The sequence below is a fragment of the Saimiri boliviensis genome, chromosome 4 (assembly GCF_048565385.1).
Source record: "Saimiri boliviensis isolate mSaiBol1 chromosome 4, mSaiBol1.pri, whole genome shotgun sequence".
Taxonomy (NCBI): domain Eukaryota; kingdom Metazoa; phylum Chordata; class Mammalia; order Primates; family Cebidae; genus Saimiri; species Saimiri boliviensis.
In genome coordinates, this window is record NC_133452.1 from 87,463,087 (window position 1) to 87,489,458 (window position 26,372).

Here is a 26,372-nt window from a genome sequence, read left to right on the forward strand (position 1 = left end):
CACTTTGGGAGGCCAAGGCAGGAGGATTGCTTAAGTTTAGGAGTCCGAGACCAACCTGGGCAACACAGTGAGATGTTGCCTCTACAAAAAACTAAAAAATGAGCGGGGTGTGGTGCTGTGTGGCTGTAGACCCAGCTACTCAGGTGGCTGAGGTGGGAGGATTGCTTGAGCCCAGGAAGTTGAGGCTATGATTGTGCCACTGCACTCTAGCCTGGGTGACAAAGTGAGACCCTGTCTCAAACAAACAAAAGAAAAGTTGCATCTGACTGCTCTTAACTACACAAAGGAGTCAGGTTCAACAATATACTCAGCAGCTGTGTGACTACGGCCAATTTGCTTAAACTCTTGTGCCTCGGTTTCCTACCACAAAGAACTGGTATTAAATGAATTACATTAAATTAAATGAGTCAATATTTATAAAGTCCCTAACACAATGTCTGGCACATGAAAACTGCTATTTCACTGTCTGTTAAAGAAAATAACACACACATGTTAACCCTTACAACTGGGGCACAATTGGGATTAAAATATAATTTCAAATATTTACATAATTCATGAATTCCCAATACTTCCACTGATGGTGACAGAAGCTAGAGTTTATTAATGTTGTAAGACACAATTTTTGTTTGTTTGTTTGTTTGTTTTTGAGACAGAGTCTCACTCTATTGTCAGGCTGGAGTGCAGTGGTGTGATCTTGGCTCACTGGAACCCGCCTCGCCTCCAGCATGCCCAGCTAATTTTTTGTATTTTAGTAGAAATAGGGTTTCACCATGTTAGCCAGGATGGTCTCGATCTCTTGACCTTGTGATCCCCCCATCTCAGCCTTTCAGGCATAAGCCATCACGCCTGGCCAAGACATAATTTTTATATACACATATGTGGTAGGTGATAACGTTTTACACAGAGTGTAAAAAGGAGATTTCCTGTGGCTATAGATGCAGGGTGGAGAGTTAATTACAAGGATCACAAGTGATGGTAATCATCAAAGCCACACATACAGGGTTCAGAGACTAGTTAGGTCTTGTTGGGTCATTTGTACGTACTTAATGTGCAGTTGACTGTGGACTGTGTGCTAATGAAGGAAATCAATCCCAGGGATAAATGGTGATGTAAGGATTAGTATCATCTACATGCAGTGAATTAGCTCCTCAGTGATGGAGGGTTCCTGGGACTACCTACAGGTCAAAGCTCCTCTTGCTCATGCTTTACGGACTGTGGCAAAATCCCAGGGCCCCTTTCTGAGGCACATTATGGTCTCAGGTCAATAGCATCTATGACACAGAAAGATCAGAAAAGAATATTCCAGGGGGTCAGGCACCCAATCATAAACCAACAAAGTCAAGGCTAGGACCATCCTTGGTTTAACTCTTCTGGCTCCTAGCTGCCTTGAAGTGGGCGCTAGCCCTTACCTCTGTATCTGAACACTGAGCTACAGGCCAAACCTATGGACGCCTTTCCTCTACCTACTCAGGAGGGCAGGTCCTGAATCCTGCAGGGAAGGGGGGCTGTTGTCACTTCCTTACTCCGGCTATCTTGGCAGCAAAGCCAAACCAAATACCAGCCGCTTACTAACCTGGGCCTGGGGTGGGAGCTGCGCCAGCACAAGCAGTGACTTAGCAGCTCTACTCACCACGCAGTCGTCGATGATTTCTGCCAGGCGTGTCCGGTGCTTCCGCCCCAGCCGCATGATCTTTTTCCACGTGTAGTAGTACTCCACACACTGAGCCACCGTCTTGGACTTCACCTGCCGGGAAAGAGAGCTCAAGGTTAGCTCTGGGAGTGGGCAGAGAGCAGAGGCAGCAGGATTTCTTGAATATTTAATTTTGTAATAGGTAATAAACAAGTTTATACAGTTCGAGAGAAAAAAGTATGCAGTGAAAGGCCTTCTTCCCATGCCTGTCCTCACCCCTCACCATGCAATACAGGTAGCCCCTTGCGTTAATTTCTTATCATTCCAGAATTTTTTTTTTTTTTTTTTTTTTTAAGATGGAGTCTCACTCTGTCGCCCAGGCTGGAGTACAGTGGCGTGATCACAGCTCACTGTAATCTCCGTCTCCAGGATTCAAGCGATTCTCCTGCCTTAGCCTCCCGAGTAGCTGGGATTACAGGCACCCACCACCACACCCGGCTCATTTTTTCATAGAGGGTTTCACCATGTTGGCCAGGCTGGTCTCAAACTCCTGACCTCAAGTGATCCTCCTGGGTTGGCCTCCCAAAGTGCTGGCACTACAAGCATGAGCCAACACACCCAGCCTCATTCCAGAATTTTTTAAGGCATGTACTAACCAACATACATACAAATATATTCCTTCCCCCACCATCCTTCCTCACAAAACACTACAAATACTGCTTTGCAACTTCATTTTTTTTGTAATATAGCTTGGAAATTTTTTCAGATCAGTCCTTACACACTTACTCATTTTTCTTAACCCATAAAACAGCTGCTTTTTCATTTAATATACTTGAATGGCTCTAACTTGACCTTCAAAATCTGCTTATGAGAAATGTTCCTTAGTAATAGGATAGGAATATAAGGCAAAAGTTATGATGACGGAGATTAGATTTTGCAGGAAATGGGCCTTGCCCTGTTCAATCTCAAAGAGGCAAAGATCTGTGCATCTTAAGGCAAAACCATTCCTTTGTTTAGTTTATATGCTCTACGATCAGGTGAGGTGTAATAATGTGGGTTTGCTGGATTCAGATTAAAGGCTGGCCTTACCCTTGAGGGTGGGAACAAGGTCACCTACACAGTGAGATGAGAGGGGCACCAAGTCCTGTTTCCTCAAAGTTGTCCCCTTCTCATCCCCAACACCTGGAATTTCCACACTAGAATCATCCGAGGGAGAGAGGATAGTGTCCACCCCAGAGGGCCCTGGGTTAAAACCCACGTTGCCGGGTAAGCTCCGATACACGAATCCATCATCAGACAACAGTGTGGGGCCTTCAAGGATTGAGGTCTATGCCAGGCCAGTCCTGGGGGGAGGGTGACTCAAGAAAGATGGAGCATGAGAGCTGCCGGGCACACAGGGCAGTAAAGGCATGGCGGCTGCGAAGGGCAGGGCAGGAGTAAATGCAGACACGGAGGTGGAGGAAAGTCAGAGACAAAGTCCTCCTGCTTCTCATGTTTGTCCAGGCAAGGCTCTGGACTGACGACAGGAGAAATGCCACCCTAGACACCTCCGAGGACCGTCTGTCCCAGCCAGGAGCCAGTGGGCACTGTCACCGGTGGCCCTGTTCTCTGTGGACCTGAACAGCCTTAACTGTCTTTAACACAATATGGCTCCATCATTCATCAATTTGTTGAAACACTCTTTGAATGGTTTTAATTTTTTACGCTAAATCACCTCTTAGCCAATAAAGTCAGTAAGTTTATCTGTTGCATAAAGTGCTATTTCATCTATGTGCAAGTTTTATTTTGCTTTAAAATGCTGTATATACTAGGTATTTTTATTATGACTATCATTATAATTGGGAGTTCGACACCAGAAACTCTGCTACTGGGTAGAGGGAGGCCACACATTCTCCTCTCCCCAGTTTCCCAGAAAAAGATTCTGTCAGAAATGTGATAGGTTTGTCAAATAGACACAAAATAAATTATGTATGGCCAGGTATGGTGGCTCACACCTGTAATCCCAGCACTTTGGGAGGCTGAAGGAGGTGGATCACTTGAGGTCAGGAGTTCAAGACCAGCCTAGCCAACATGATGAAACCCCATCTCTACTAAAAATACAAAACTTAGCCGGGCATGGTGGTGCATGCCTGTAATCTCAGCTACTCTAGAGGCTAAGGCAGAAGAATTGGTTGAACTCAGGAGGTGCAGTGAGCCAAGATCACGCCACTGAACTCCAGCCTGGGTGACAGAGTGAAACTCTGTCTCAACAAATAAATAAATAAATAAATAAATAAATAAATAAATAAAATTATGTAAATTGCGAACCAGGAGCCCGAGTTCTAGTTATTCTAATAGAATTATGAATTACACATTTTTTTTTTTTTTTTGAGACAGAGTTTCGCTCCAGGCTGGAGTGCAATGGCACGATCTCGGCTCACCGCAACCTCCGCCTCCTGGGCTCAGGCAATTCTCCTGCCTCAGCCTCCTAAGTAGCTGGGATTACAGGCACGCGCCACCACGCCCAGCTAGTTTTTTGTATTTGTAGTAGAGACGGGGTTTCACCATGTTGACCAGGATGGTCTTGATCTCTCGACCTCGTGATCGACCCGCCTCGGCCTCCCAAAGTGCTGGGATTACAGGCTTGAGCCACCACGCCCGGCCTGAATTACACATTTTTATTAAGATAGAAAATAAGCCCACACCACTGCAGTGTCCAGATAGTCTATGCCTTCTTTTCCTGTCCTCTCCCTGCCACACTCCTAACACTGGGGCCACACCACCCCTATGTCCCCAACCACCCTCACCAGCGAGTGTGGAAGACATCCTCTTCGTAAGTATCTTAAACCAGTAACCAAATATTTCTAAATATTTTTGTGTACAGTTTCCCAAATTTAATTTCAAGGGGGCAGTGGAAAAAATCATGCTTACCATCTTCTGTACAAAAATAAAGTCTTTGCTGTAAGTGGCTAGTGCTTTGTTAAACAGTTTTCTTTCTAGGGAGGTCCACTTGTCCGAACCTACAATGAAACACAAACCTCATAAGAACAGCTCACAGTTCCCCGTTTTTAGTTGCTGCTTCATTTAGCTAAGTTACAAAATACAACTGTGATATAACACATACCAAACTCCGATTTGAACAAAATGATAGTGTAATATAATGGTTAGGAGCTCTGACACTTGGGTTCAAATCCCAGCTATGGCCTTGACCTTGGCAAGTTACTTATCCTAAGCCTTTTTTGTTACCTACAAATGGGAATAATTATAACTGCCTCTACTGATTAGGATTTTTGTGAAAGTTAAAGAAGATAATGCAAAAAAATTCCCAGCATAATCACGGGGGAACAGTGAGCATTCAACAAATTTTAGGTACAGTTTTAACGCAATTATTATATTCACAAGTGCAAACATTCATGTAGCAAGTACCCTTCAGGGTGTGGCTGGATTCACCCTCCACCCTCAAGATGCCCACAGTCTACTGGGGAGACAAACTAGGAGGCCATGACGTTCAAGGTGGTAACTCTAATTATTCAGGTAAAGGTGAGATGCCAGTGGGGTGCAAAGGGGAAACACCACACTTAGGTTACAACCAGAGCAGCCAGGAAGGATTCCAGGTAAAGAAAACATCTGAGTTGAGTTTTAAAAGTTATATAGAAGCAAGTCAATAAGGAAATGGGAGAGTATTCTGGGGAGAGGAAGCAGGATGTGCAAAGTCAGAGGCAAGAGGGAAGTCATACACTTCAGTCATTCATTCAACAGATATTTATTAGGTGTATATTACAAGCTAGATGGCCTTAACATTTCTATTTTTTTTTTTTTTTTTTTTTTTGAGACAGAGTTTCGCTCTTGTTGCCCAGGCTGGAGTGCAATGGCGCGATATCGGCTCATTGCAACCTCCATCTCCTGGATTCAAGTGATTCTCCTGCCTCAGCCTCCTGAACAGCTGGGATTACAGACATGCACCACCATGCCCAGCTAATTTTGTGTTTTTAGTAGAGATGGGGTTTCTTCATGTTGGTCAGGCTGGTCTCAAACTCCCAACCTCAGGTGATCTGCTTGCCTCGGCCTCCCAAAGTGCTGGGATTACAGGCATGAGCCACTGTGCCCGGCCAGCATTAACATTTCCTTTTTTTTTTTTTTTTGAGATGGAGTTTTGCTCTTGTTACCCAGGCTGGAGTGCTGCTCTTGTTACCCAGGCTGGAGTGCAATGGCACGATCTCAGCTCACCACAACCTCTGACTCCTGGGTTCAAGCAATCCTCCTGCCTCAGCCTCCAGAGCAGCTGGGACCACAGGCGCATGTCACTATGCCCAGCCAATTTTTGTATTTTTAGTAGAGATGGGGTTTCACCATGTTGACCAGGATGGTCTCGATCTGTTGACCTTGTGATCCACCCACCTTGGCCTCCCAAAGTGCCGGGATTATAGGCGTGAGCCACTGCGCCAGGCCCCAGCATTAACATTTCTAAGTGCTTACTACATGCTGGGTTCTAAGTACTTCAGTTATTCATCATTAGGTTCTACTAACAATCCTGTAAGATTATGATGATGATGAGCCCATTTGACAGATGAGGAAATGGAGGTTTTTAAAGAACAACTAGTAATCTAATCTGGTTCAAGTATAAGGTTCCAGTGGTAGCAGATGAGGCTGGAGAGGTGAGTGGAGTCAGTTCTTTACAGATTTGCTGACTGAAGAGGGAGACGCTTCACTGCTGGGCTGCTGCATCTGCCTTACTGGCTAAACCTGATATTTATGCCTTTTTCCTCCAAGAAAGAAAGCAGGATATGCAAATAATAATATAAAATGGTACTGGCTTGTTTAGGGCAAGAAATAAGGCTACTTCTAAGGGGACTCCTATTTCTGGGAGCTCTAGGGAAGGTTCTACCACTGAGGCTGGTTCAGGAAAACTCAGTCTTGTTTCTTCTGGCCTGCTGAATTTTCACATCTCTTATTCTTTGGATAGTATTAGGCCAATGCTTTGACCTCACTACACTTCTCAGAACTTCGGTCCCCCAAACCATAATATCATTCTTCCCATTCTGGGCAAGTCCAGGTTTCCATTTTGCTATTGTCAACTGGTGGGGCTGTAGTACAAGAAACTCTAATCGCCTCTTCCCTTCTAGTATTTGGCCAAAATAAGTGAATCAGGTGAAACTGCTCTGGGCGGGCAGGGGCCTCCTTAGAACACAGGTGGGAAGCCTAGGGTCCTTAGGAGAGTATGTGGCTCAGTGATGTAAACTCACATTTCTGCAATAAACAACTTCCTTGTATGATTCCTTGATGGGTCCTCAAGCCAAGAGCTTTGGCTCCAGACTCAGAATATGCTCTCCACAGCTGGGCTGGGTCAGACTTCTACAAAAGCAGGGCCACTACCCAATGTATTTGGTTTGCAAACATATATATATATAATTTTTTTTTTTTGGGCGGGGAGATGGAGTCTTGCTCTGTTACCCAGGCTAGAGTGTGGTGGTGAGATCTTGGCTCACTGCAACCTCCGCCTCCTGGGTTCAAGTGATTCTCTTGCTTCAGCCTCTTAAGTAGCTGGGATTACAGATGTGTGCTGCCATGCCCAGCTAATTTTTTTATTTTTAGTAAAGACAGGGTATTACCAAGTTGACCAGGCTGGTCTTGAGTGCCAAACCTCAAGTGATCTGCCTGGCTCAGCCTCCCAAAGTGCTAGGATTACAGGTGTGAGCCACCGTGCCCAGCTGCAAAGTTGTCTCCTTACTTCTAGGAGGAAAGTAGCTTTCCCATGAATCCTCAGCAGAAGGGAATCATCTTCCATGGGTTCCAGAGGACTGGACAGCTCTGGCTGTGCAGACCACAGCAACAGGGGAGCCTCAGGGGGCCTGGGGGGCTTAGAGAATCCTTGCCAGCGTGCATGTGAGCACAGGGGGTTGGTGGGATTTAAGGCTCTACAGCACTTCCATCGCCATTCTTCAAATTCTGTCCAACATTCAAAGCCTTGGGTTCTCCTTACCCAGGAACAAAGGCAGAAAGAGAGGCACAAAAAGGAATAACCAACAATTCAGCCAAACAACCAAACAGTTATGGTTCCTTTTAGGTATCCACCAAAAAAGCAAACAGGTAAGAGAGGTCAGAAAGATAACGATGGAAGGAGGACTATGATGGCAGTCTGTCATACCAGCTGACTGATGCAAGCTTACACAGAGGCTGCTCTTCTGACCTGCTGCAGGTACAGAGTCTGTATGGCCCTTGGCTGCATCTCCAGTAGGGAATCAGGGGACATTGTGCTGATGAAAACCTCAACTAGATCAATGATAATTCTTTCCAACATCAGCCAGACCATCAGTTTCCTAAGTTACAGTGCAGCTCTGAGACACGACAAGACACTAACAGGGCCACCCAGCCTTCTCAGCCTGTCTGCAGTGGATATGCTTCTTTCTGCCTGCCAGGCTCACTACTAGATTTCTGGCCCCCAAAGCAGTGTTCAGTTCCCAGGCCTGTTGATTTCTGAGAAGCATGTCCATTCATGTTTCCAAATTGCTTGCCAGATGCAACTCCACAGGTGAAGTAACTTCCTGGCCCATCTGTTAGGAGAGATCCCCAGACCTCGTGGGGAAAGGAGACCTTCTCCCTGCTGACTCCTGGTGGTTTTTAAGACCGCTGCTCTGTCATAGGATTTGAAGCCTTCCTGATTCCACAGTGTGCACTCTGTACAACTCATCCTGAGCTGTCATGGGCTGCATGTTCTCCCTGTCCCTCTATGTCACTCTCCATTCCAAGGGATGCAGGGCTGTGTCGGGGAGTATGGTCTTAGAGAGTAAGAGGTGGCTCTTCTGCATAGTCCTAGGGTCTGTGCTTTGGTGCAAATGACAGCCCTCTGTGTGTGCATGTGTGTTAGTGTCTGTCCAACAGGGTGTCCACAGAGCGAGGGACAGAGGCTTGTCCGGGCAACAAAACCATTCTCACACTAGAGCTGGCTTCCGAATCACAGGATTGCCCTCCGAGACTGACAGTCCATCCCTGGGCTCTTGGATGGAATTCCCAGGCTAAAGCCAGGGACAGATAAACAACATGAATGTGTTTCCCCCAAATAGTATCACTGAACTGTGATAAAAAGGGTGAATTTAGTCACCTTAGGTTGTGAACCTGGTTCTGCCACTTAACTTCTCTGAGGCTCAGTTTCCCCACATGACATGGAGATGGTGGCTGACAGGTTTGGTCAGCCTGTGACTGATACAGGTCAAACCTGTGACTGACAGGTTTGGTCCTAAGTGTTCAGTACATGTTTTGAACCTTCACTGGCCACTTGGAGAGCAGATTCCAAATCAGCCCACGGCTATGAGACACATGCTGCCCCTGCTGATATGTGGACAGTGGCATTCAAGACCACCTGCTCCTTGTTCTGTGGATTTCTTATCCCACAGTCTCACTCCTGGCTGCTTATAGTATCCATAGTCTTCTCTTTCTGCCTCCCAAATCCCTCTGTAATCCGAAGTTAAGGAAAGGCTCAGATGTCTCTCTTCCCTCGAGTCTGTCTGACAGGGACATGTTCCTCATTCTTAGACAAGATTCTAAGCCGGTCTTCCTTGGATCCTGCATCTTGGACAAAGTCCAGGATAAAATACAAAGCCGTAGCAGGGGGTTGCCTCCAATCCTCCCCTTTCCTTCAACTGCCCTCCCCTCCCCCGCCCCCATCCTCCCTTCTCTCTAGGATCCCTGCTGCCCATTCAGCATGCACATAGGGTTCCTGGGTTGACAGTCTCCCGGCACTCATTTGTTCTACCTGGGGATTCCTGGCTATCGGGCTATTACCAGCAGGGGCCCCTAACAAGACGATTAAGGCTAATTACAAAGAACCTAATTAACTGGATGAAACCGGTGCTGGAACAGTATCCAGAGGAAAACTGTTCTGACCTTCGGTTGCTGGGAAACAGGCTCTGGACTGTGGCTAATTTGGGGGCAATCTATAGTGAAACCAGGCAATTAAAAAGAGACATGGAAGGGTGAGAGAAAGTTTGGACACAGTATCTTTTAGAGGGCCTTTCTGTCTTTCTTAAAACTTCCATTGATAATTTTTTTTTTTTTTTTTTTGAAACAGCGTCTCACTCTGCGGCCCAGGCTAGAGTGCAGTGGTGTGATCTCAGCTCACTGCAGCCTACGCCTCTCGGGTTCAGGCAACTCACCTGCCTCATCCACCCAAGTAGCTGGGATTACAGGGATGCGCCACCATGCCCGGCTAATTTTTGTACTTTTAGTAGAGATAGGGTTTCACCGTGTTGGCCAGACTGGTCTTGAACTCCTGAACTCAAGCGATCTGCCCACCTTGGCCTCCCAAAGTTCTGGGATTATAGGCATGAGCCACTGTGCCTGGCCCCATGGATAATGTTTTGTAGTTACACAAGACAGACACGTTCATTGTAGAAAGAGGACTGTTTTTATACCAGATTTTCATTTCCACACAGGTCTTTCAGTAGTGGGTGAGAGTTGAGTAATTTTTTTCAGGGTACAAGGTGAAGCAGGTTGCTACCAAAGTTTTCTCTGTGGGTAAACAGGGAGAAGCCTCAATCTGAATCCAGAATTTGAGTTTGTCTACTAAGAAATTTTTTAAAATTTAAACCAGTGTCATGTCAGGCAAGGTAAAAGAGTTTTAACTCAGTCCTATGCTTGAGGGAACCACTGTCTAGATAGAGACACAGGCTAAGGATGCCTGGAAAATGAAATCATCCAGCTGTGCTCTTGCAAATTATTCTCTTGAGTATGTAATTCTGTCTCCTCATCTAACTGGGGCAGCTTCCAAGGCAAAAGAGACCAGCCCTCTCCAACGGAATGAGTATTTCCTCTATTTCCTCTAGGTCTCCTCCAGCTCCACACCTCACGTCAGGGTTTTCAGGACTAAATAGGTGTTTGGGCTGTGCTCAGGACCGATAGTGGCCTCTGTTGAATGCTTGCCAAGAAGCCAGGGTCAGTTCAAACACCCCCTCCACTCTTCACCCATCTGCAGGGATGACCAGTTGACTAAAAAAAAATCAAGCATGCTGCAATCCCTCTAATCGCAACCAGGCTTCTTCTCCACCCTGATTCTCCCACGCTCAGCCCTTCCCAACCCAAGGGCTAACTAGGAACCGTTATACACAACTGCTCACCACACATGGGTGGGAGGGTGCTGAGAGCCACAGAGGGCTGGACTGTGCATCCTGGTGTGGGTTGAGCACCCACACCTCTGAGGAACCCATACAGGGTTCATGTGGCCTTGGCAAGTAGCCCTTAGATCTGGACAAGATGCCCACCACAGTAGTCCTTCCCCCACAGCACATCTCTTCCTGGTCCCAGCACTGGTCACTTTTTCCTTTTCTTAATGGCTTGCAATGGGTGGGAAGGGGAAGATAATGAGTAAAGTAAGGAAGTGATTTTCGTAGGCCTGTGTCTTTGTCTTTCTCCCCAAACTTACGGCCTCCCTCCCTGACACGGACAGGCTCAGGCAGGCTTGGGAGAGCTGAACTCCCTCTCTAGATAACTAGGAGTCTGGAAAGCAAATTCAGGGCTGGGACTCAGGGTGGGTGACACTGGCCACAGCCACAGAGTCAGGAGCCAAAGGAGATCCAGAAGATAGGGTCCCAGCAAGGTGGCAATGAAGCCAGCAGGAATTCAGTACTGGAGAGCGACCCAACAGGGCTCAGGCACAAAGGCCAAGGCAGAATGGGGGCCAAGGAGATGGGATTCACTGATATCCAGGAAGCAAATGGGGGGGGGGGTGCTCAGCAGTTGGGGAGGGAGGAGGTGTCTGAGGCGTGTGATGGTGAAGACTGCTGCTCCCCTGTGGCTTAGAAGGAAACTGTTAAGGAGATGGTTTTGGGCCAGACTTTAGAGACCAGTGACCTCTGCCCTTTTTGGTTATACTTTTTTTTTTTTTTTTTTGAGTCGGAGTTTCGCTCTTATTACCCAGGCTGGAGTGCAATGGCGCGATCTCGGCTCGCCGCAACCTCCGCCTCCTGGGTTCAGGCAATTCTCCTGCCTCAGCCTCCTGAGTAGCTGGGATTACAGGCATGCGCCACCATGCCCAGCTAATTTTTTGTATTTTTAGTAGAGACAGGGTTTCACCATGTTGATCAGGATGGTCTCGATCTCTTGACCTCGTGATCCACCTGCCTCGGCCTCCCAAAGTGCTGGGATTACAGGCTTGAGCCACCGTGCTCGGCCTTTTGGTTATACTTCTAAAAGATTCTTTGGGTCCCAGTCTATGATCACTTCCCGGAGAAGACAAGTGACTGGCAGACATAGGTGAGTACCCTTCTCTTGGAGATGTCAACCCTTCACAGCTCAGCTCTACCTCTTTTGCCTTCAAGGATTGAAATGATTCCAGAAAACAGCAGAGTCCTTCCTGGTCTGCCTGCTGGGGAAGGTGGCAGGGGATAGGCAAGGGATTAGCTAGAAATCCTCAACCTCAAGAGATCAAGTACTTATAGCAGAATTTAGGGCCCTCTTGTTTCACAGTTTTTGGTGAAGACTTTAGTGTTTTTATTTTGTTTTGATTGGGGGGTGGTGTGGCTCCTAGTACATAGCTTTCTGACCTTTTTAATGGCATGATGCACATAAAATGATACTTGTTTGGGACACTTGGAAGAAGCAGAGGAGAGCTGTGTCCCAGATGAAGTTGCTCACAGCTGGAGCTGACCAGCCCAGAAGCTCCGGTGACCCTAGCCACTCTGAGGACTGAGGGCAGCAGCATCTCACAGCACTTGGTTGGGAGGCTCCTTTTAGCCAACCCACCATCCCACCCATCATGAAAAGAAGCTTGAGACAGGCTCTAGCTGGCTGGACAGCCTGTCAGCGTTCAATGGGCAGCAGATGATGCTGGAAATTATTAAGAGAGAGGACTCAACAGTTTCCATGGCAGATTAGGGAGAACTCCTACATCTTTCTACCCACATTTGGGACAGACACCAAGCAGGAAATGATGGAGACAATATTAAGAAGCTGGCTCCTTTAGGCCACGGGAGAAGTGATGAATTTCTTATCCCATGTGTCCACTCTGTACTGGCCTAGTTCTGAGAGTGACCTGCAGGCAGACATCTTGGGCTTACTGTGCCTAGAGGAGGGGCTTTGAGGTCTTCCTTATGATGACAGGCAGGAAGGCTTGTTCATGAAAAAGGAGGAGCACAGTAGGTGAGGCAAATAGCGGTAGAGAAAGAGAGCCAATATTTGTAAAGAAGCACTCACCTGGCTGTCGAGACCAAAGATTGGAAAAGGTATAGCTTGCTCCCCAAGCCCACATATTTACAACCTGCCTAGGCAGGGTCTTCCCAGAGCACCAAAGAAACCCTCAAGTGATTAAAAATCAAGAGGCACTGACAATTCAGCCCCCTCTGAAATACACTCAGAAGGAACAGTTCTACCAGAGTGCATGGAAATGAAAATGTTGATCTCGATCTCACCAGTCACCTCTTAGGCTCCCCGACCTATTTCCTTTGCTCTTCATGATTCTCACTACATTTAAATATCAAAGGAGTCTTCTACTTCCCTCTTACTGTGGTACTAGTATTAATTCCATGCACAACCCTGTGTGGATGAAGTCTTTCCCCGTCATTAGTATGATCCATGATTTAATATCTGCCTCCTCCTCAGACTCTGAGCCACATGAGGCAGGACTCTGTCCATGTCTGTTGCAGTCACTGATGTAGCTCAGTGTTTACCAAGTCCCTTGGAGACAGTAAGTGTTCAAAAAATAATTGTTGGACAAATGAATAATAAGTACTACTAGGATGTGCCAGGCATTGGGCTACATATACCATCTCTCATCCCACAAAACCACTACAAGGAATGGAATACAAGTCTTATTTCACAAGTGATAAAACCAAGGCGGCAAAGGGCCACAGAACTTGGTCAAGGGGTGCAACAGGATCTGAACCCATGGCTACTGATTCCAAAGCCAGGGGGCTGCTGTTGCCAGTGCAGTGCTGTACCTTCTGTGGCTCTCTCTGGTCTCATGCACTTGGCCTCCCTGCCACACGTGCAGGCACTGTCCACTACCACCCAGGTCTTGGCACACCCACAAGGGGCAGGAGCCTACACAGACAGATGCCAACAGTGCCAAAGCAACAGACATAGCTCTGCCCTTAGAGACCTTGAGATCACAAGTCGTGATTAGGACAGAACGGTGTTATCCATTACTAGAAAGTGACACAACCAAACATGCAGGCAGCCCACTATCAGGAGGCAACAGGGCACAGGGCTCTCGGCAACCTACCGGCATAGTGGTAATTTGCCAAAGGATGACATTTTAACCTGACCGGCTTCCGCAGCAGCAGCATTTCCAGAGCAACCTGTAGACCCAGGGGAAAGAAAAGGCCAGAGTCAGTCAACAGGTCTGTGTGTCCTAGGGAGACCATCTACCCAAAGGGGAAAAGGGGTTAGCACTGCAGAGGCCAGGGGTGGGAGCACTGGAAGGAAACCCAGAGGGAGACTTACCCTAACTAGGGTTTCATGTCTGTTCAGTATCCAGTGAGACTCTCATTCTAATACCCTCCCACTCCATGCCTGAAGCCAGTTATTCATGTCACAGGAGAACAGAAAGACCTGACTCTTCCTTGGTAAAATCCCACCAGTCCCATAGATGAGTGGGGCCTCCTCTGACTGGAGGCTGAGTCTCTGGGCAGGGCTTCCGAGGAAATGCCTGGGTGATCTGTAACTGTTTTACAGAAAACTCGTGTTTCATTACAACTGAACATCAACAGCTGTATCAGTAATAACTTGCTACATACATACCATCCTTCCAGAGAGCCTGACTAAATAAACTGCTTCAGATCAGCCTTGGGAACTTTTTTTTTTTTGAGACAGAATCTCGTTCTATCTCCAGGCCAGGCTGGAGTGCAGTGGTGCGATCTCGGCTCACTGCAACTTCCCTTTTCCGGTTTCAAGCAATTCTCCTGCCTCAGCCTCCCGAGTAGCTGGAATTACAGGCACACACCACCATGCCCAGCTAATTTTTTGTATTTTTAGTAGAGACGGGGTTTCAGCATGTTGGCCAGGATGGTCTCGATCTCCTGACCTCGTGATCCGCCTGCCTCGGCCTCCCAAAGTGCTGGGATTACAGGCGTGAGCCACCACGTCTGGCCCTCGGTAGCTTTTTAAAAGATGCTGCAGACAGAGTTGAACATCAGATAGTTTCCAGGCAGAGCAAGGCCTAGAATCTTGCTACTCCAAGTGTGGTCCATAGAACAGGAATACCTGCCTCACCTCGGGGCTGGTCAGAAAGGCAGAACCTGGGCCCTCCTCCTAACCCCCTGAATCAGAATCTGCATTTTAAACAAGATTCCCAGATGATGTGTTTGCACATTAAAAGCTTGAGAACTGCTGCTCTGCCACACTGATCTCAAAGGGTTAAGGACAGTTCTCTAGCATTCTAGGAAACACTTGAAGGGTATCAAAGTATTGGGACATTTATTTTCACATTTTCATAAAATCAAAATGCAGGAAGCTAGATCTACTACCATGTATTTATACAAAGGGGAAACAGAGGTTAGTGATTGAGTGATCTAGCCAAAAGTCCAGGTTGAGGTCAGGTGCCTGTAATCCTAGCACTTTGGGAGGCCAAAGTGGGAGGATCACCTGAGGTCAGGAGTTCGAGACTGGCCTGGCCAACATGGTGAAACCTGGTCTTTATTGAAAATACAAAAGCTAGCCAGGTGTGGTGGTGCACGCCTGTAATCCCAGCTACGAGGGAGGCTGAGGCAGGAGAATCACTTGAACCTGGAAGGCAGAGGTTGTAGTGAGCTGAGATTGTGCCATTGCACTCCAGCCTGGGTGACAGAGTGAGACCCCATTTTAAAAAAAAGGAAGTTCAGATTGAGCAGGTCAACTGGTTAGAGCTGAGATTTTGGGAAGACAGCATCAAGACATGGGTTTGGGAACATCTGCAGAACTGTGTAAAAAGTGGGAAAATGGAACCAGTTGGTGAACAGGAAACATTTTATTTTGGTTAGAGGAGAAAAGAGTGCTATAAACATCAAACTTTGGATGATTTCCATAGCTGGGAAGAAGAATCAGCAGAGTATGATAGGCTATTTTAGACCAACTTCTGTTTCAGTAAAGCCGTCTACCTCCATCACTAGAGACTTGGTTTTCTGATGTGAAATGCAAGATGAGGAAAAGAAATTCTAATTTCCTAGGACAGCTATACCCACAGTTCTAACTTTAGGAACAGATGTGGAAACTGAAGTCCAACTGGAATTTTTTTTCTATAGGCTTTAACATCCTGACCTACCCTCTGAGAGAAGGGATAGGGAGGCATGCTGATTGGTCATCATGCACTGACTGGTCATTATGAATTGGTTGCATGGTACACTAGACAATACTGAAACTTGGGAAAATACTCTTTAGGAATTTGTAAAGAGTACTCTTTTTTTCATGGTCTCTTACCATCACATCACCTTTGGCCTCAAACAGAGAGTGCAAAGCAAATTCAGAATTGGTCCCTCCACCTGGCAACGCACTTGAACAGCACAAATTCAGAAGATTCTCCACTGTTTGGGAATAAGGAGAAACCAGTGCATCAGAGAGTTCAGTGTAACAGAAAACACACCAATCCCAGAGCCAGTGATACCAGTGAGAGAATCAAACCTCTCCCACCCAGCTCTTCCCATGTGCCAATACCTCTTTGCTGGAGGTCATGGTTTTCTAGCTCTGGCCAGGGCTTCCATACCAGTGTGGCCTTGTGTGTGTCCTGGGCCAGGGCAGAGATATCTTGGAGTTCGGGGATTTCTGCTTGGAATCTCAAGCCAATGTTGATGCGTCTTTAAATGACAAGAACAACAGTGTGGTCTTTAATTTGATGGCCCAGGCCAAGGGCAACTGTCAGGAACTTGAAAAAGAAGGAAACTAGTTCTTTCTTCAAGAACACAGGGGCGTTTCCTCACAGTGTGACCCTAAGATTCCAGGCATGGCTTTTTCACTGGGATAAGGAACAGCTTTAAGATTGGGGAGAAATATTTTAGGAGCAAGGGAGCAGCCGGTCTGGGGCTTCTACAGCTTCAGGTAAATGGGAAAGGGAGGGTGATTAATTCCAAGAGAAGTTTCCCAGAGCAGGGCTAATGGTGCCATGTAACCACAAAAATGGGGAAAACACAAAGCATTCGTTTCATTTTTTAAATCTCTTTCAGATCACTTTCACAGACATTATCCCATCCGAACCTGACAGAGATCTGTGATGTAAGCAAGGCTGTAATAATTATACCAATTTGATGAGTCAACCAAAGCCTAGAAAGGTTAACTCGATCAAAATCAAATTACAAAATGGTGTTGGAACTCAGGTTTTCTGATTCCTGACTCAATCTACTCACCACTCTACCACCTGGCCTCTTTTCTGTGTCTATCCCTGAAGATAAATCACCTTTCCCTTTCCTAACACCACCCACTGCCCAAGCAAAATTAAAGTACTTAACAAGCCCATTTGGAGGACTGGCCAAGAGTCAGGGAGGGGAGGGCGGACATGAGGACATTCAGAAGGTGCCTTTTAAAGAATGAGCCACCCGAGGGAGATGCTTCAGTATCACTGGGGATAAGAAAACACATGGCTACAACCATGCTGTCTGTGGAGCCAGACACAGGGACGCTAGATTCTCTGAATACAGGGCTTCATGCTTTGACCATGCCTTTAGTCTTTGGCAAAGGCCTTGGAATACTGGCAACTATTGTGTAGGGAAACAACAGTACTCAAGAAATAACCACGATCCTACCAATTCTACAACTGCTTTCTCAGTGTAATCCTCTGACTACAAAAGTATTAACTACACTTCTCAAGAAGCGAAGCTTCTGTTCTAAAGAGTAATTGACTTTTCCTTACGGTTCAACATCCACAGTCTGCTCTCCAGGCCCTGGGGTGACCGTCATATTGCTGCCATCGATGCTGTCTAAAACAAAAACCAGAGGTCACTAGTCAACAGGGAAGGAATGTTGAAAAAGACTAAAGCAAATGAGCAGTTACCTAACCAGCCATAACAGGGCTCCTCTCCTACCCAACTCCTGCCAGTTACCCCTGACAGTTTCCAGGGAGCTGGGTGGAGTATAGAGCTAAATGACTTAGGGTTAACCATTTCTCATAAAGGTTGAGAAGAAGCCAGTTGTCCCACAATGGTTGGCTAAGCGGTATGATTTCTATGCAATTTTTCTTGCGCCAGAAAGAGATCCTAGCCTCTTTGTGCTTGATTTTTATAAAGCACGCTAAAATGTCAAGGTTTGATCTTAAATGTAATGCCTAATCTTATTTGTACATCTACTGAGTACATTTTCTTTTCGAGACAGTGTGGCTCCTTCACCTAGGCGGGAGTGCAGTGACTCTATTTCAGCTCACTGCAGCCTCTGCCTCCCGGGTTCAAGCGATTCTCTTCACTCAGCCTGCCACGTCCCGCTATTTTTTTTTTGGAGAGGGAGTCTCGCTCTGTCTCCCAGGCTGGAGTGGAGTGGTGCGACCTCGGCTCACTGCAATTTCCGCCTCCCGGGTTCAAGTGATTCTCCTGTCTCAGCTTCCTGAGTAGGTGGGATTACAGGCAGGCGACAGCACGCCCGGCTAATTTTTGTATTTTTAGAAGTAACGGAGTGTCACTGGCCTCCGAAAGCGCTGGGATTACATATGTGAGCCACCACGCCCGGCCTCATTTTTTCTCTCCTGCACGATCATCGAGGGCTGTCTCAGAAACTGGCAAACATTTCAACTGTTTCCTTATCCCAGAGACTGTAGTGATCACTTTACACATTTGTCTCCCAATTAGACTGTGATTCCCTTGAGGATAAGGGCTATGCATTCCAAGTCTTTATTAGCACCCAGCAGTGTGTGCTACATACAGCCCATACTCCGCCAAAGTCTGTGGGATAGACGAGAAAGCTAAAGAAAACGGGGCCTCCTGGGACTCTACCCAGCACCCAGAGCCTAGGAGGAGGCTAAAGGGTGACTCACTGGAGCGACACAGCAGCACCCGCGGTGTGGGCGTCAGGGGCGTCAGGGGCAGCTGCGGGTGGGCGCCAGGGCCGTGGCCGGAGATGAGCACATTGCTGAAGAGCCCCGAGCCCTGGCGCACCGGGCTCAGCATGGGTGGGGGCGTGTAAGGGGGCAGCTCGTGGGCGGGGTCCAGGAGCAGGTGGTCTCCGAGGACGCGCGGGGAGCGCAGCTGGCTCTGGTACAGGGTGGCGCCCGAGTAGGAGGCAGCGGGGTTCGGGTTGTAGGAGGGCGGCGGCGGGATGAAGAGGGGTTCCGGCCGGTGCCGGAACTTTTTCTTCTCCTGCACGGTCTTGAGGGGCTCCTCGGCTTTGGGCACGCTGGGCTGCTGCTTCTTGGGGATTTCCTAAAAGTGGAACAACGAAATGATTGGAATACTTCGGCTTCCCCTGCAGGTCAATTCCACAGGTTCAGGGAAGGGGGCCTTCCCCTGTCTGAGCAGACAGGCCTTCCGCGTGACCGCCCCCCACCCCCGCACCCCGCGCCATCACATCCATTTCAGGCAAAGTGAGTTCTGGCTGCTAGACTAGGGAGAAAACGAAGGCTTTTGGAAGAAATCCCTCATTTCTGAAAGGGCTGGGGGCGATAGGAATAGTGGGTGGTCAAGAAGTCATAAATTCAACGTCTTCATGGCTTATCACTACATTCCCATCTGTTGGAGTGGAATCCAGCTGAGTGGGCTCTTTGATTCCCCCTCCGCTCCCCAGAGACGGACATCAGGAACAGATAGCACATGTTCTGAGAAGGGGACAGAACAATCTCTTCAGGGAAGCTGGCGCCGAGACCCGCGGCGCAGGAAGAGGGGGCTCAAGCCTAGCCGAGGCTCCTGAGGCCGGCGACCCACACCGGGCTCTCCTGGGTCACCTTCACCGCGACGATCTCTAAGGCCCTTTCCGCGTGCTCACCTAAACACGGATCTGGTTGACCTCCCCGCTCACCGCCCCTCACTATGGCTCCCAGAACTTGTAAGCTTATTTGTAGCCAACTCTTCTCCAGAGGCTGGCTTCCTGTCAGGAGAGTTAGTTTATTTTAATGGCAGCGGAACCGAGCGTAGTCTGGAAGGAGGATCTGCCGCATGGATACATATACACTAGTAAGTAAACGGAGGCACGTAAACAGATGAGCAGGGCATGCCAAAGCCAAACCGGAAACAGACTCGGGGTTGTGTGGGAGCATCAGCCCAGAAAAGTGGAGAGCTGGGTGGGGCTGCACAGGCGGTGTGGTTGGGAGGGGCCACGGGGATACCTGAGGGAAGGTTCTGGATGGTCTGGCGTGCCCTCTCGGGCCCTGCAGGCCAGGGGCCAGTCACAGCTGCAGGTCCTGGAGAGTCCTGAGCCCAGGGTGGCGCCTGGGTAGGAAGCAGCAGGGGGTGATGGGAAGGGCTGGCCACGGTCATGTGACCAGCTGCCTCCAGGCCATGTGACCCGCCCCATGGGTTCCTCTGCTCTGGTCTCCTCTCCCTCCAGAGCGTCAAGGCTCTGGCCTCTGCTCTGGTCTCCTCTCCCTCCAGAGCGTCAAGGCTCTGACGCGTTCTGTTTCTCCCTCAGCTTCCTTGCCTTCCATGGTGCCATCCTGGCCTCTAGGAGGGGAGTCTAGGGAGGCAGAGGGTCCCAGGCTCCCAGCTCCAGAGTGTGAGGTTCCTAACCCTGACCTCACCCCCCAGGGGGCTCTCCTTAGGCTAGGGAGCTCAACTGCCTCCTCTCTCCACCAGAGGGCTCCTCAGCGCCTGACGCTGAGGCGGGAGAGGGGCTGAGGAGACTGGGGGAAGGAGGCTGGTGTCCCCCATAAGGAAAGCAGCCCTGAAGTTACAGCCTACCGTGTTCCTGGGTAACAGATGAGGTCATCTAAGAACATGTAGACCTTATGCTATCTGAACGCAGCACTGCAATCCAGACCTCTCATTACAGGGCCAGAGGTCCCTTTGGGGCTCCCACTTCTCCAGCTTCTTGTCCTGTACTGCAGCTCTAAACCTGGATTTTTTTTTTTTTTTTTTTGAGATGGAGTCTTGCTCTGTCGCCCAGCCTGGAGTGGAGTGGTGTGGTGCAATCTCAGCTCACTGAAACCTCCGCCTCCCGGGTTCCAGCATTCTCTGCCTCAGCCTCCAGAGTAGCTGGGATTACAGGCACCCGCCACCATACCCGGCTAATTTTTGTATTTTTAGTAGAGACGGGGCTTCACCGTCTTGGCCAGTCTGGTCTTGAACTCCTGACCTGGTGATTCACCCGCCTCAGCCTCCCAAAGTGCTGGGATTACAGGTGTGAGTCACCACGCCTGGCCTAAACCTGGATTTTCTGATCCTCCAGGTAAAGGCTCTGAGCCACTGGGCCACAGAAGCCACCTAGAATGTCATGCCTGGTTGCCACTTGAGAGGAAGCACTTACAGTGTTCCACCCCACCAAACTATTTGGACACTTTGGGGGTGAGGCCAAGCACTGAAAACTTTAAAAAGCTGTCCACAGAGAAGGATGAGAACCACTGATGAGCTGGCTAGGAGCCAAGCTGGGATGGGTACTCAGGGCTCTGTCCTGGATGTTTTAATTTCTTTACATCAAGTGCCAGGACCTTGTTCACAAGTATTCAGTCCCACCTACACGTGTCTAATTCACAATCCCCCCAACTGACAGGTCTCTCTCACCCTTTCATTAAGTCAAGATCATCCTTTCCTTCCAAACCCTGCTCGGAATACTAATGATGATCTCCTGAGCAAACTCCCTTGCCCCTCCTCAGTCCGTAATGACTTTTGCTACCCAGGTGTAGTCCCATCCAGTCACACCTGGGGCATCCATTTCTTGTCTGCCCCCTGTCTTTTTCTCACCATCTTGAATGGGTGATGGTGGCAGGGGGTGTGCCTGGGACTCTGACCCCCATGTGATTATGAATCCTTAATTGAGAGCTCCCCAAGGGGAGAAATCGTGTTTCTCCCACCAAATCATGAACTCCCCTGGGCAAAGAGGGAGCTTGGATGTGTCATTTCATCTCTCTGCCTGTTGCTGGCCCCCAAGTCCTGACAGCTTATGAGAATCTTCCCCCCAGTTCTCCATCAGTTTCTCTTCTTTTGAGGACTTGATATTAACATAGAGAACCATAAAGGTTTTTTTCTGGACTTTTCTAGTTCTATTAATTATCCTCTCTCCCTCTATTCTGGCCCAGCCTCGCCCTATGCCCCCTGGACTCTCAGCAGCTGCCTATTCCTAAGGACAAATATCAGCCCAACATGCCACTTTGTGGGGAGATAGGTTTGATATTGTCAACCACACAGATCATAAATTTCCTAGGGTCCAAGAGGCAGGCAGGCAGACAGACAGACAGACAGACAGACAGAGACAGACAGACAAAGAAACCCTTCCCAGAGCCAAGTTAAGCTCTTTGAGTGAAGCACTTAGAATTGGAGAAGGGAGAACAGTGAGTGAGAAAAACAAACCTCTTTGCTTTCCTGAGACTAGGGGTGGGTGGCTCTCAGTGGAACTACTTTGGAAACTTAACAAATTAGGCTCTCCAGGGGATTTAAGCCGACAAAATATTAAGCATCTGGTAAGGCTGATTGTCAGACTGGATGCCAGGGCTACTGCATGGAAGCCTGCACCAGTGTTCACCTCTTTGGTAGTGAATTTGGGAGGTCTGGAGATCCTGGGGAAGGGGCCAGGGCCTGGGCAAGCTGCTTATTTTTTGGTATACAGTGCTTCCAAATTTCAATAGCAGCTATGATTGTCCCAGTGAGTCCCAGATGAATGATCATCTCTGATAATCTGGGAACACTTTCAGGTCTCTCAGAATCTAACCCAGGCCATTAGTCTGGCATGAAGGATGGGGTTCCCAATGTGGCCACAGGGGTTCAGCCCTGAGAGGCCAAGCCATGTTGAGCTTGGGTCAGTGACTCTGGAAGGGCTGCCCCATCTCTAAGAAAGCAAAGGGATGTCCCCACCCAGGCAGGTGGGGCAGAGCAGCAACTCACAGCAGGCGTGCGGGGGGCAGCCCCTTGGGGTGAGTGTGGGGGAGAGAGGGTCATCCTCACGAGCACAGGCATCTCGTCGTCCGACATCGAGCTGGCTGGCTTGTCTCTGGCGGAGGGGACGGCAACGGTGCTGTTGGTGAACCCCTGAGAGCTGGGCTTGGGCGGGAGAAGCTTGACAGGGACAGACACAGGCATGACCATAGGCGTGAGGCTTTCCGCCTCGGGAGGGAGCTGTGGCGGCGGCGGAGGCGGAGGCGGAGGCGGCAGTGGTGGCTGGGGCTGAGGCGGCAGGACCTTCTCTCCTTCCTCCTACACAGACAATAAAGGCTTTGATCCTGGGCTGAGAGAAGCTCTCACAAAGGGGATACACTCTGCTTTTCCTGAAAGATTCCAGGACATCAGGTATGGGTGATAACCACTGCAGGGAGATTTCCTTCCTGCAATCCTGAGTCCCTTGGCTGGAGCGATGCCAGCTGATGGTAGAGGAGGCCATGGCCTCCATTTTCTACAGCTAAAAATCTTGACCATTTATTACTTGTGTATTAAGCAATTTTAAAAAATTATGTGGTTGCCATTGCTTTTAAAGGAAAGAACACGAACTTGTCATCAGTCCAAAAAAGGTAGGATCTTGTGCAGTTTTTAATTCTATGGGCCTTAGTTTATTCATTTGTCAAATGGAAATAGGCATTCCATCCTAAATTTTATTCAGGTCAGGAAACCACACCGGAGATACAAAATATGTACTTTTTCTTTTCTTTTCTTTTCTTTTTGAGATGGAGTTTCACGCTTGTTGCACAGGCTGGAGTGTAATGGCACAATCTCAGCTCATCGCAACCTCCACCTCCCGAGTTCAAGGGATTCTCTCACCTCAGCCTCCCGAGCTGGGATTATAGGCACCACCACACCTGGCATTTTTTTTTGTATTTTTAGTAGAGATGGGGTTTCTCCATGTTGGTCAGGCTGCTCTTGAACTCCTGACCTCGGGTGATCCACCTGCCTCAGCCTCCCAAAGTGCTGGGATTACAGGTGTAAGCCCCCATGCCCAACCCAAAACATATACCTTTAACAAGCAAAGACAAAAGTTTTTTTAAAAAACATAATCTGGCATGGCCAGGAGTTGGAGTGATCTGGGTAATCAAAAATTCTGGTCAACAGAGATTTAATCCCATAGATTTAAATTAAAAGTAACAATATTCAAAGAACTCTGAGAATTTTTTTGATTTTACTCTAACTCTAAAACTTGTGGATAGTTTACTATCTGGATAGCCTACCTTGGATAATCTGGAGGGTATTTAAGGATCTTTGGATATTGAGCCAAACGCCACTGCATCAGTAAACAGAAAATTTTGGCGGACAGCCTGATGGTTATATTAGCTGTCTCTGGCCGTTGACCACTAATCTGGAAGGCCCCAGTGGCCCCAGTCTTGGGTGTGTCAAACAGCAGAAGTTTAAAAACAATATTGCATTTACATGTTTTCCTTTGCTGTCTTCTCTAGGAGGCAGAGAGAGAGGGGCTGGGATGCCCTAAAAGGTTTTCCAGCGCCTGCTTTTTGACCCTTGCTCACTGTAACGCTGGGGAAGTGGGGCTCTTTGATCTGGGTGGCTCCCAGCCTCAGAGCCTAAGCATTCCTGTCGAGGGAGGACTGTGCCTCGCCATGTCCCGCGTGGGGCTCACATCACTCCCTGACGGCAGCAAAGCAAAGCAAGCAGCACATAGCCTAGAAAGGACCAGGGAATGGCTCCTGCTAACCTGTTTGAGGTTGGGGGAGGCCCTCATTCCCCCATGGGACCGCATGTGGCCGTTCAGGGCAGGAAGGTTCTTGAACTCCTTCAGGCAGATGGAGCACGTCAGCTTGTTCTTGGCATCAAACTGCTCCCCAAACACTCCTTTGGGTTGGCCACTGCTCAAGGGTAGAGCCAAATGGAGAGGACACACATGACGCGAGGAAGGGAAGAGAAACAGTGACTTGGCACAAGACCTCATACCCACCACAGACCCATTCCATTCATCCAGTGATCCCATTATCCACGGCACTACTTGCATCACCCCAATGCCCTTTACAGAACCAAGCCCAATGTACAGATGAAGAAACTGAGGCTCAGCATGGGAAAAGACCTTCTCAAAGTCACGCAAGAACTGAACAAAAAATGTCCTTCTTCATGCCAGGCCTTTAGGCAATGGATTTTGACTTGGGAACCATAGCTCATCACCCTTCCAGGGTCAGCCTGAGCCCAGCTCCTCCAAAAGCCTCCCCGCTGGAGACGCTGGGGCAAGTTCCCGAGGCGGCCTCCGTATTGCACACCTCAGCAGTTTCTCAGGTTTGGCTAAATCTTTAGTTACCATGCCCATGAGATGAGGAAGCAAGTCTGTACGGTTCACTGCTGCATTCTCAAAGCCTAGCTCTATGCTTGGCACAGAGTAGGTGCTTAGTAAGTACTGAATGAATGCAGAGTGGACAGAACATGGTCTTTGCAGTCAATCCCACCATTGGTACTTGATGTTTAACCTTAAGCTCTTTGAGCCTCAGTTTTCTCATTTGTAAAGTAACAATAATAATAGTTAAGAATGATTGAGTGCTTACTGAGGATAGGCACATCATAATCAGACCCACCCTCATCGGTTACTCTACTGCACAGAATGCATAGGGCTTAGCACAATAGCAAGCACTCAAACACAACAGCTGCTATTATTTCTACACACTTCTTGGAGGAATTGACTTTGAATTTAGAACTGAATCGTGAGAGACACTCCAGAAAATCCTCCCAGTCTCCCAAAATACCAACAAAGCTCCACTCAACTTACCTTGACTCCGGAGAACCTGGCGGGGCTCTCCCATCAGGTAGGTGTATCTAGTTTTGAGCCAAACAGGACACCGAAAAAAAAAGAAGAGGGAAAAAAACGTGTTCTGAAGGGAAGAGTCCTGGAGCGGTGGGAACACCAGGTACCCTTCCAGGACTCTTTCTGCCGGCTGCCTCGTGCTGACCCCGTGCCTGTCCACTCACACCCTTGCTCTTCTGCCTCTGACTCCTGTCCCTGAATTGCTCCTTGACTTGGGACCACCACCCCACTCCTGGAGCTGCTGCCAGCCACAGCAAGCCCACCAGGATGCAGCCCCGCACCGTGTTCTTTCCTGTTCTCCCAGGGTACACACTCCATGCACAGACAGGCTCCATTCCCATAAGGGGCACAGAAGAAAGTTGGAAGACACAGCATCATACCAGATCTCCTGATGGAATTCCTTTTATTTTTTGGAGACAGGGTCTTGCTCTGTGACCCAGACTGGAATGCAGTAGCATGATCGTGGCTCACTGCAGCCTCTACTATCTGGGCTCAAGCAATCCTCCTGCCTCAGCCTCCCAAGTAGCTGGGAATACAGGTATGTGCCACCACACCCAGCTAAATGATTTATTTTTTTGTAGAGGCTAAATTTTTGATTTTTTTTTGTGTGTGTGGCTATGTTGCTTAGGCTGGTCTCCAACTCCTGGGCTCAAGCCATCCTCCCACCTTGGCCTTCCAAAGTGCTGGGATTACAAGTGTAAGCCACTGTACCCGGCCCTGGAATTCTTCTTAAAAAGCTTTAGCCAAATCATCCTTTTTTTTTTTTTTTTTTTTTTTTTTTTTTTTTTTTTGAGACAGAGTTTTGCTCTTGATACCCAGGCTAGAGTGCAATGGCGCGATCTCGGCTCACCGCAACCTCCGCCTCCTGGGTTCAGGCAATTCTCCTGCCTCAGCCTCCTGAGTAGCTGGGATTACAGGCACGTGCCACCATGCCCAGCTAATTTTTTGTATTTTTAGTAGAGACGGGGTTTCACTATGTTGACCGGGATGGTCTCGATCTCTTGACCTCGTGATCCAC

General features: G+C 48.4%; 1 protein-coding gene across 10 annotated transcripts in view; it reads right to left on the reverse strand.

Annotated features, from left to right (window-relative positions):
* Nucleotides 1–26,372, reverse strand: part of TRERF1 (transcriptional regulating factor 1) — a 235,432-nt gene that overhangs the window by 16,713 nt on the left and 192,347 nt on the right. For 3 of the 10 annotated variants that reach the window (XM_039467377.2, XM_074397803.1, XM_074397805.1), the window contains exons 6-15: nt 25,319–25,365; nt 24,266–24,416; nt 22,576–22,824; nt 18,525–18,909; nt 17,415–17,481; nt 16,226–16,365; nt 15,992–16,095; nt 13,821–13,896; nt 4,541–4,629; nt 1,631–1,744 (exon numbers count right to left, since the gene is read on the reverse strand). In XM_039467377.2, the coding sequence (XP_039323311.2) occupies nt 1,631–1,744; nt 4,541–4,629; nt 13,821–13,896; nt 15,992–16,095; nt 16,226–16,365; nt 17,415–17,481; nt 18,525–18,909; nt 22,576–22,824; nt 24,266–24,416; nt 25,319–25,365 (1,422 nt within the window). Of the gene's footprint in view, nt 1–1,573; nt 1,745–4,540; nt 4,630–13,820; nt 13,897–15,991; nt 16,096–16,225; nt 16,366–17,414; nt 17,482–18,524; nt 18,910–22,515; nt 22,825–24,265; nt 24,417–25,318; nt 25,366–26,372 lie in introns of all 10 variants that reach the window. The other 7 variants (XM_003923002.4, XM_074397801.1, XM_074397807.1 and 4 more) reach the window with 5 other exon arrangements.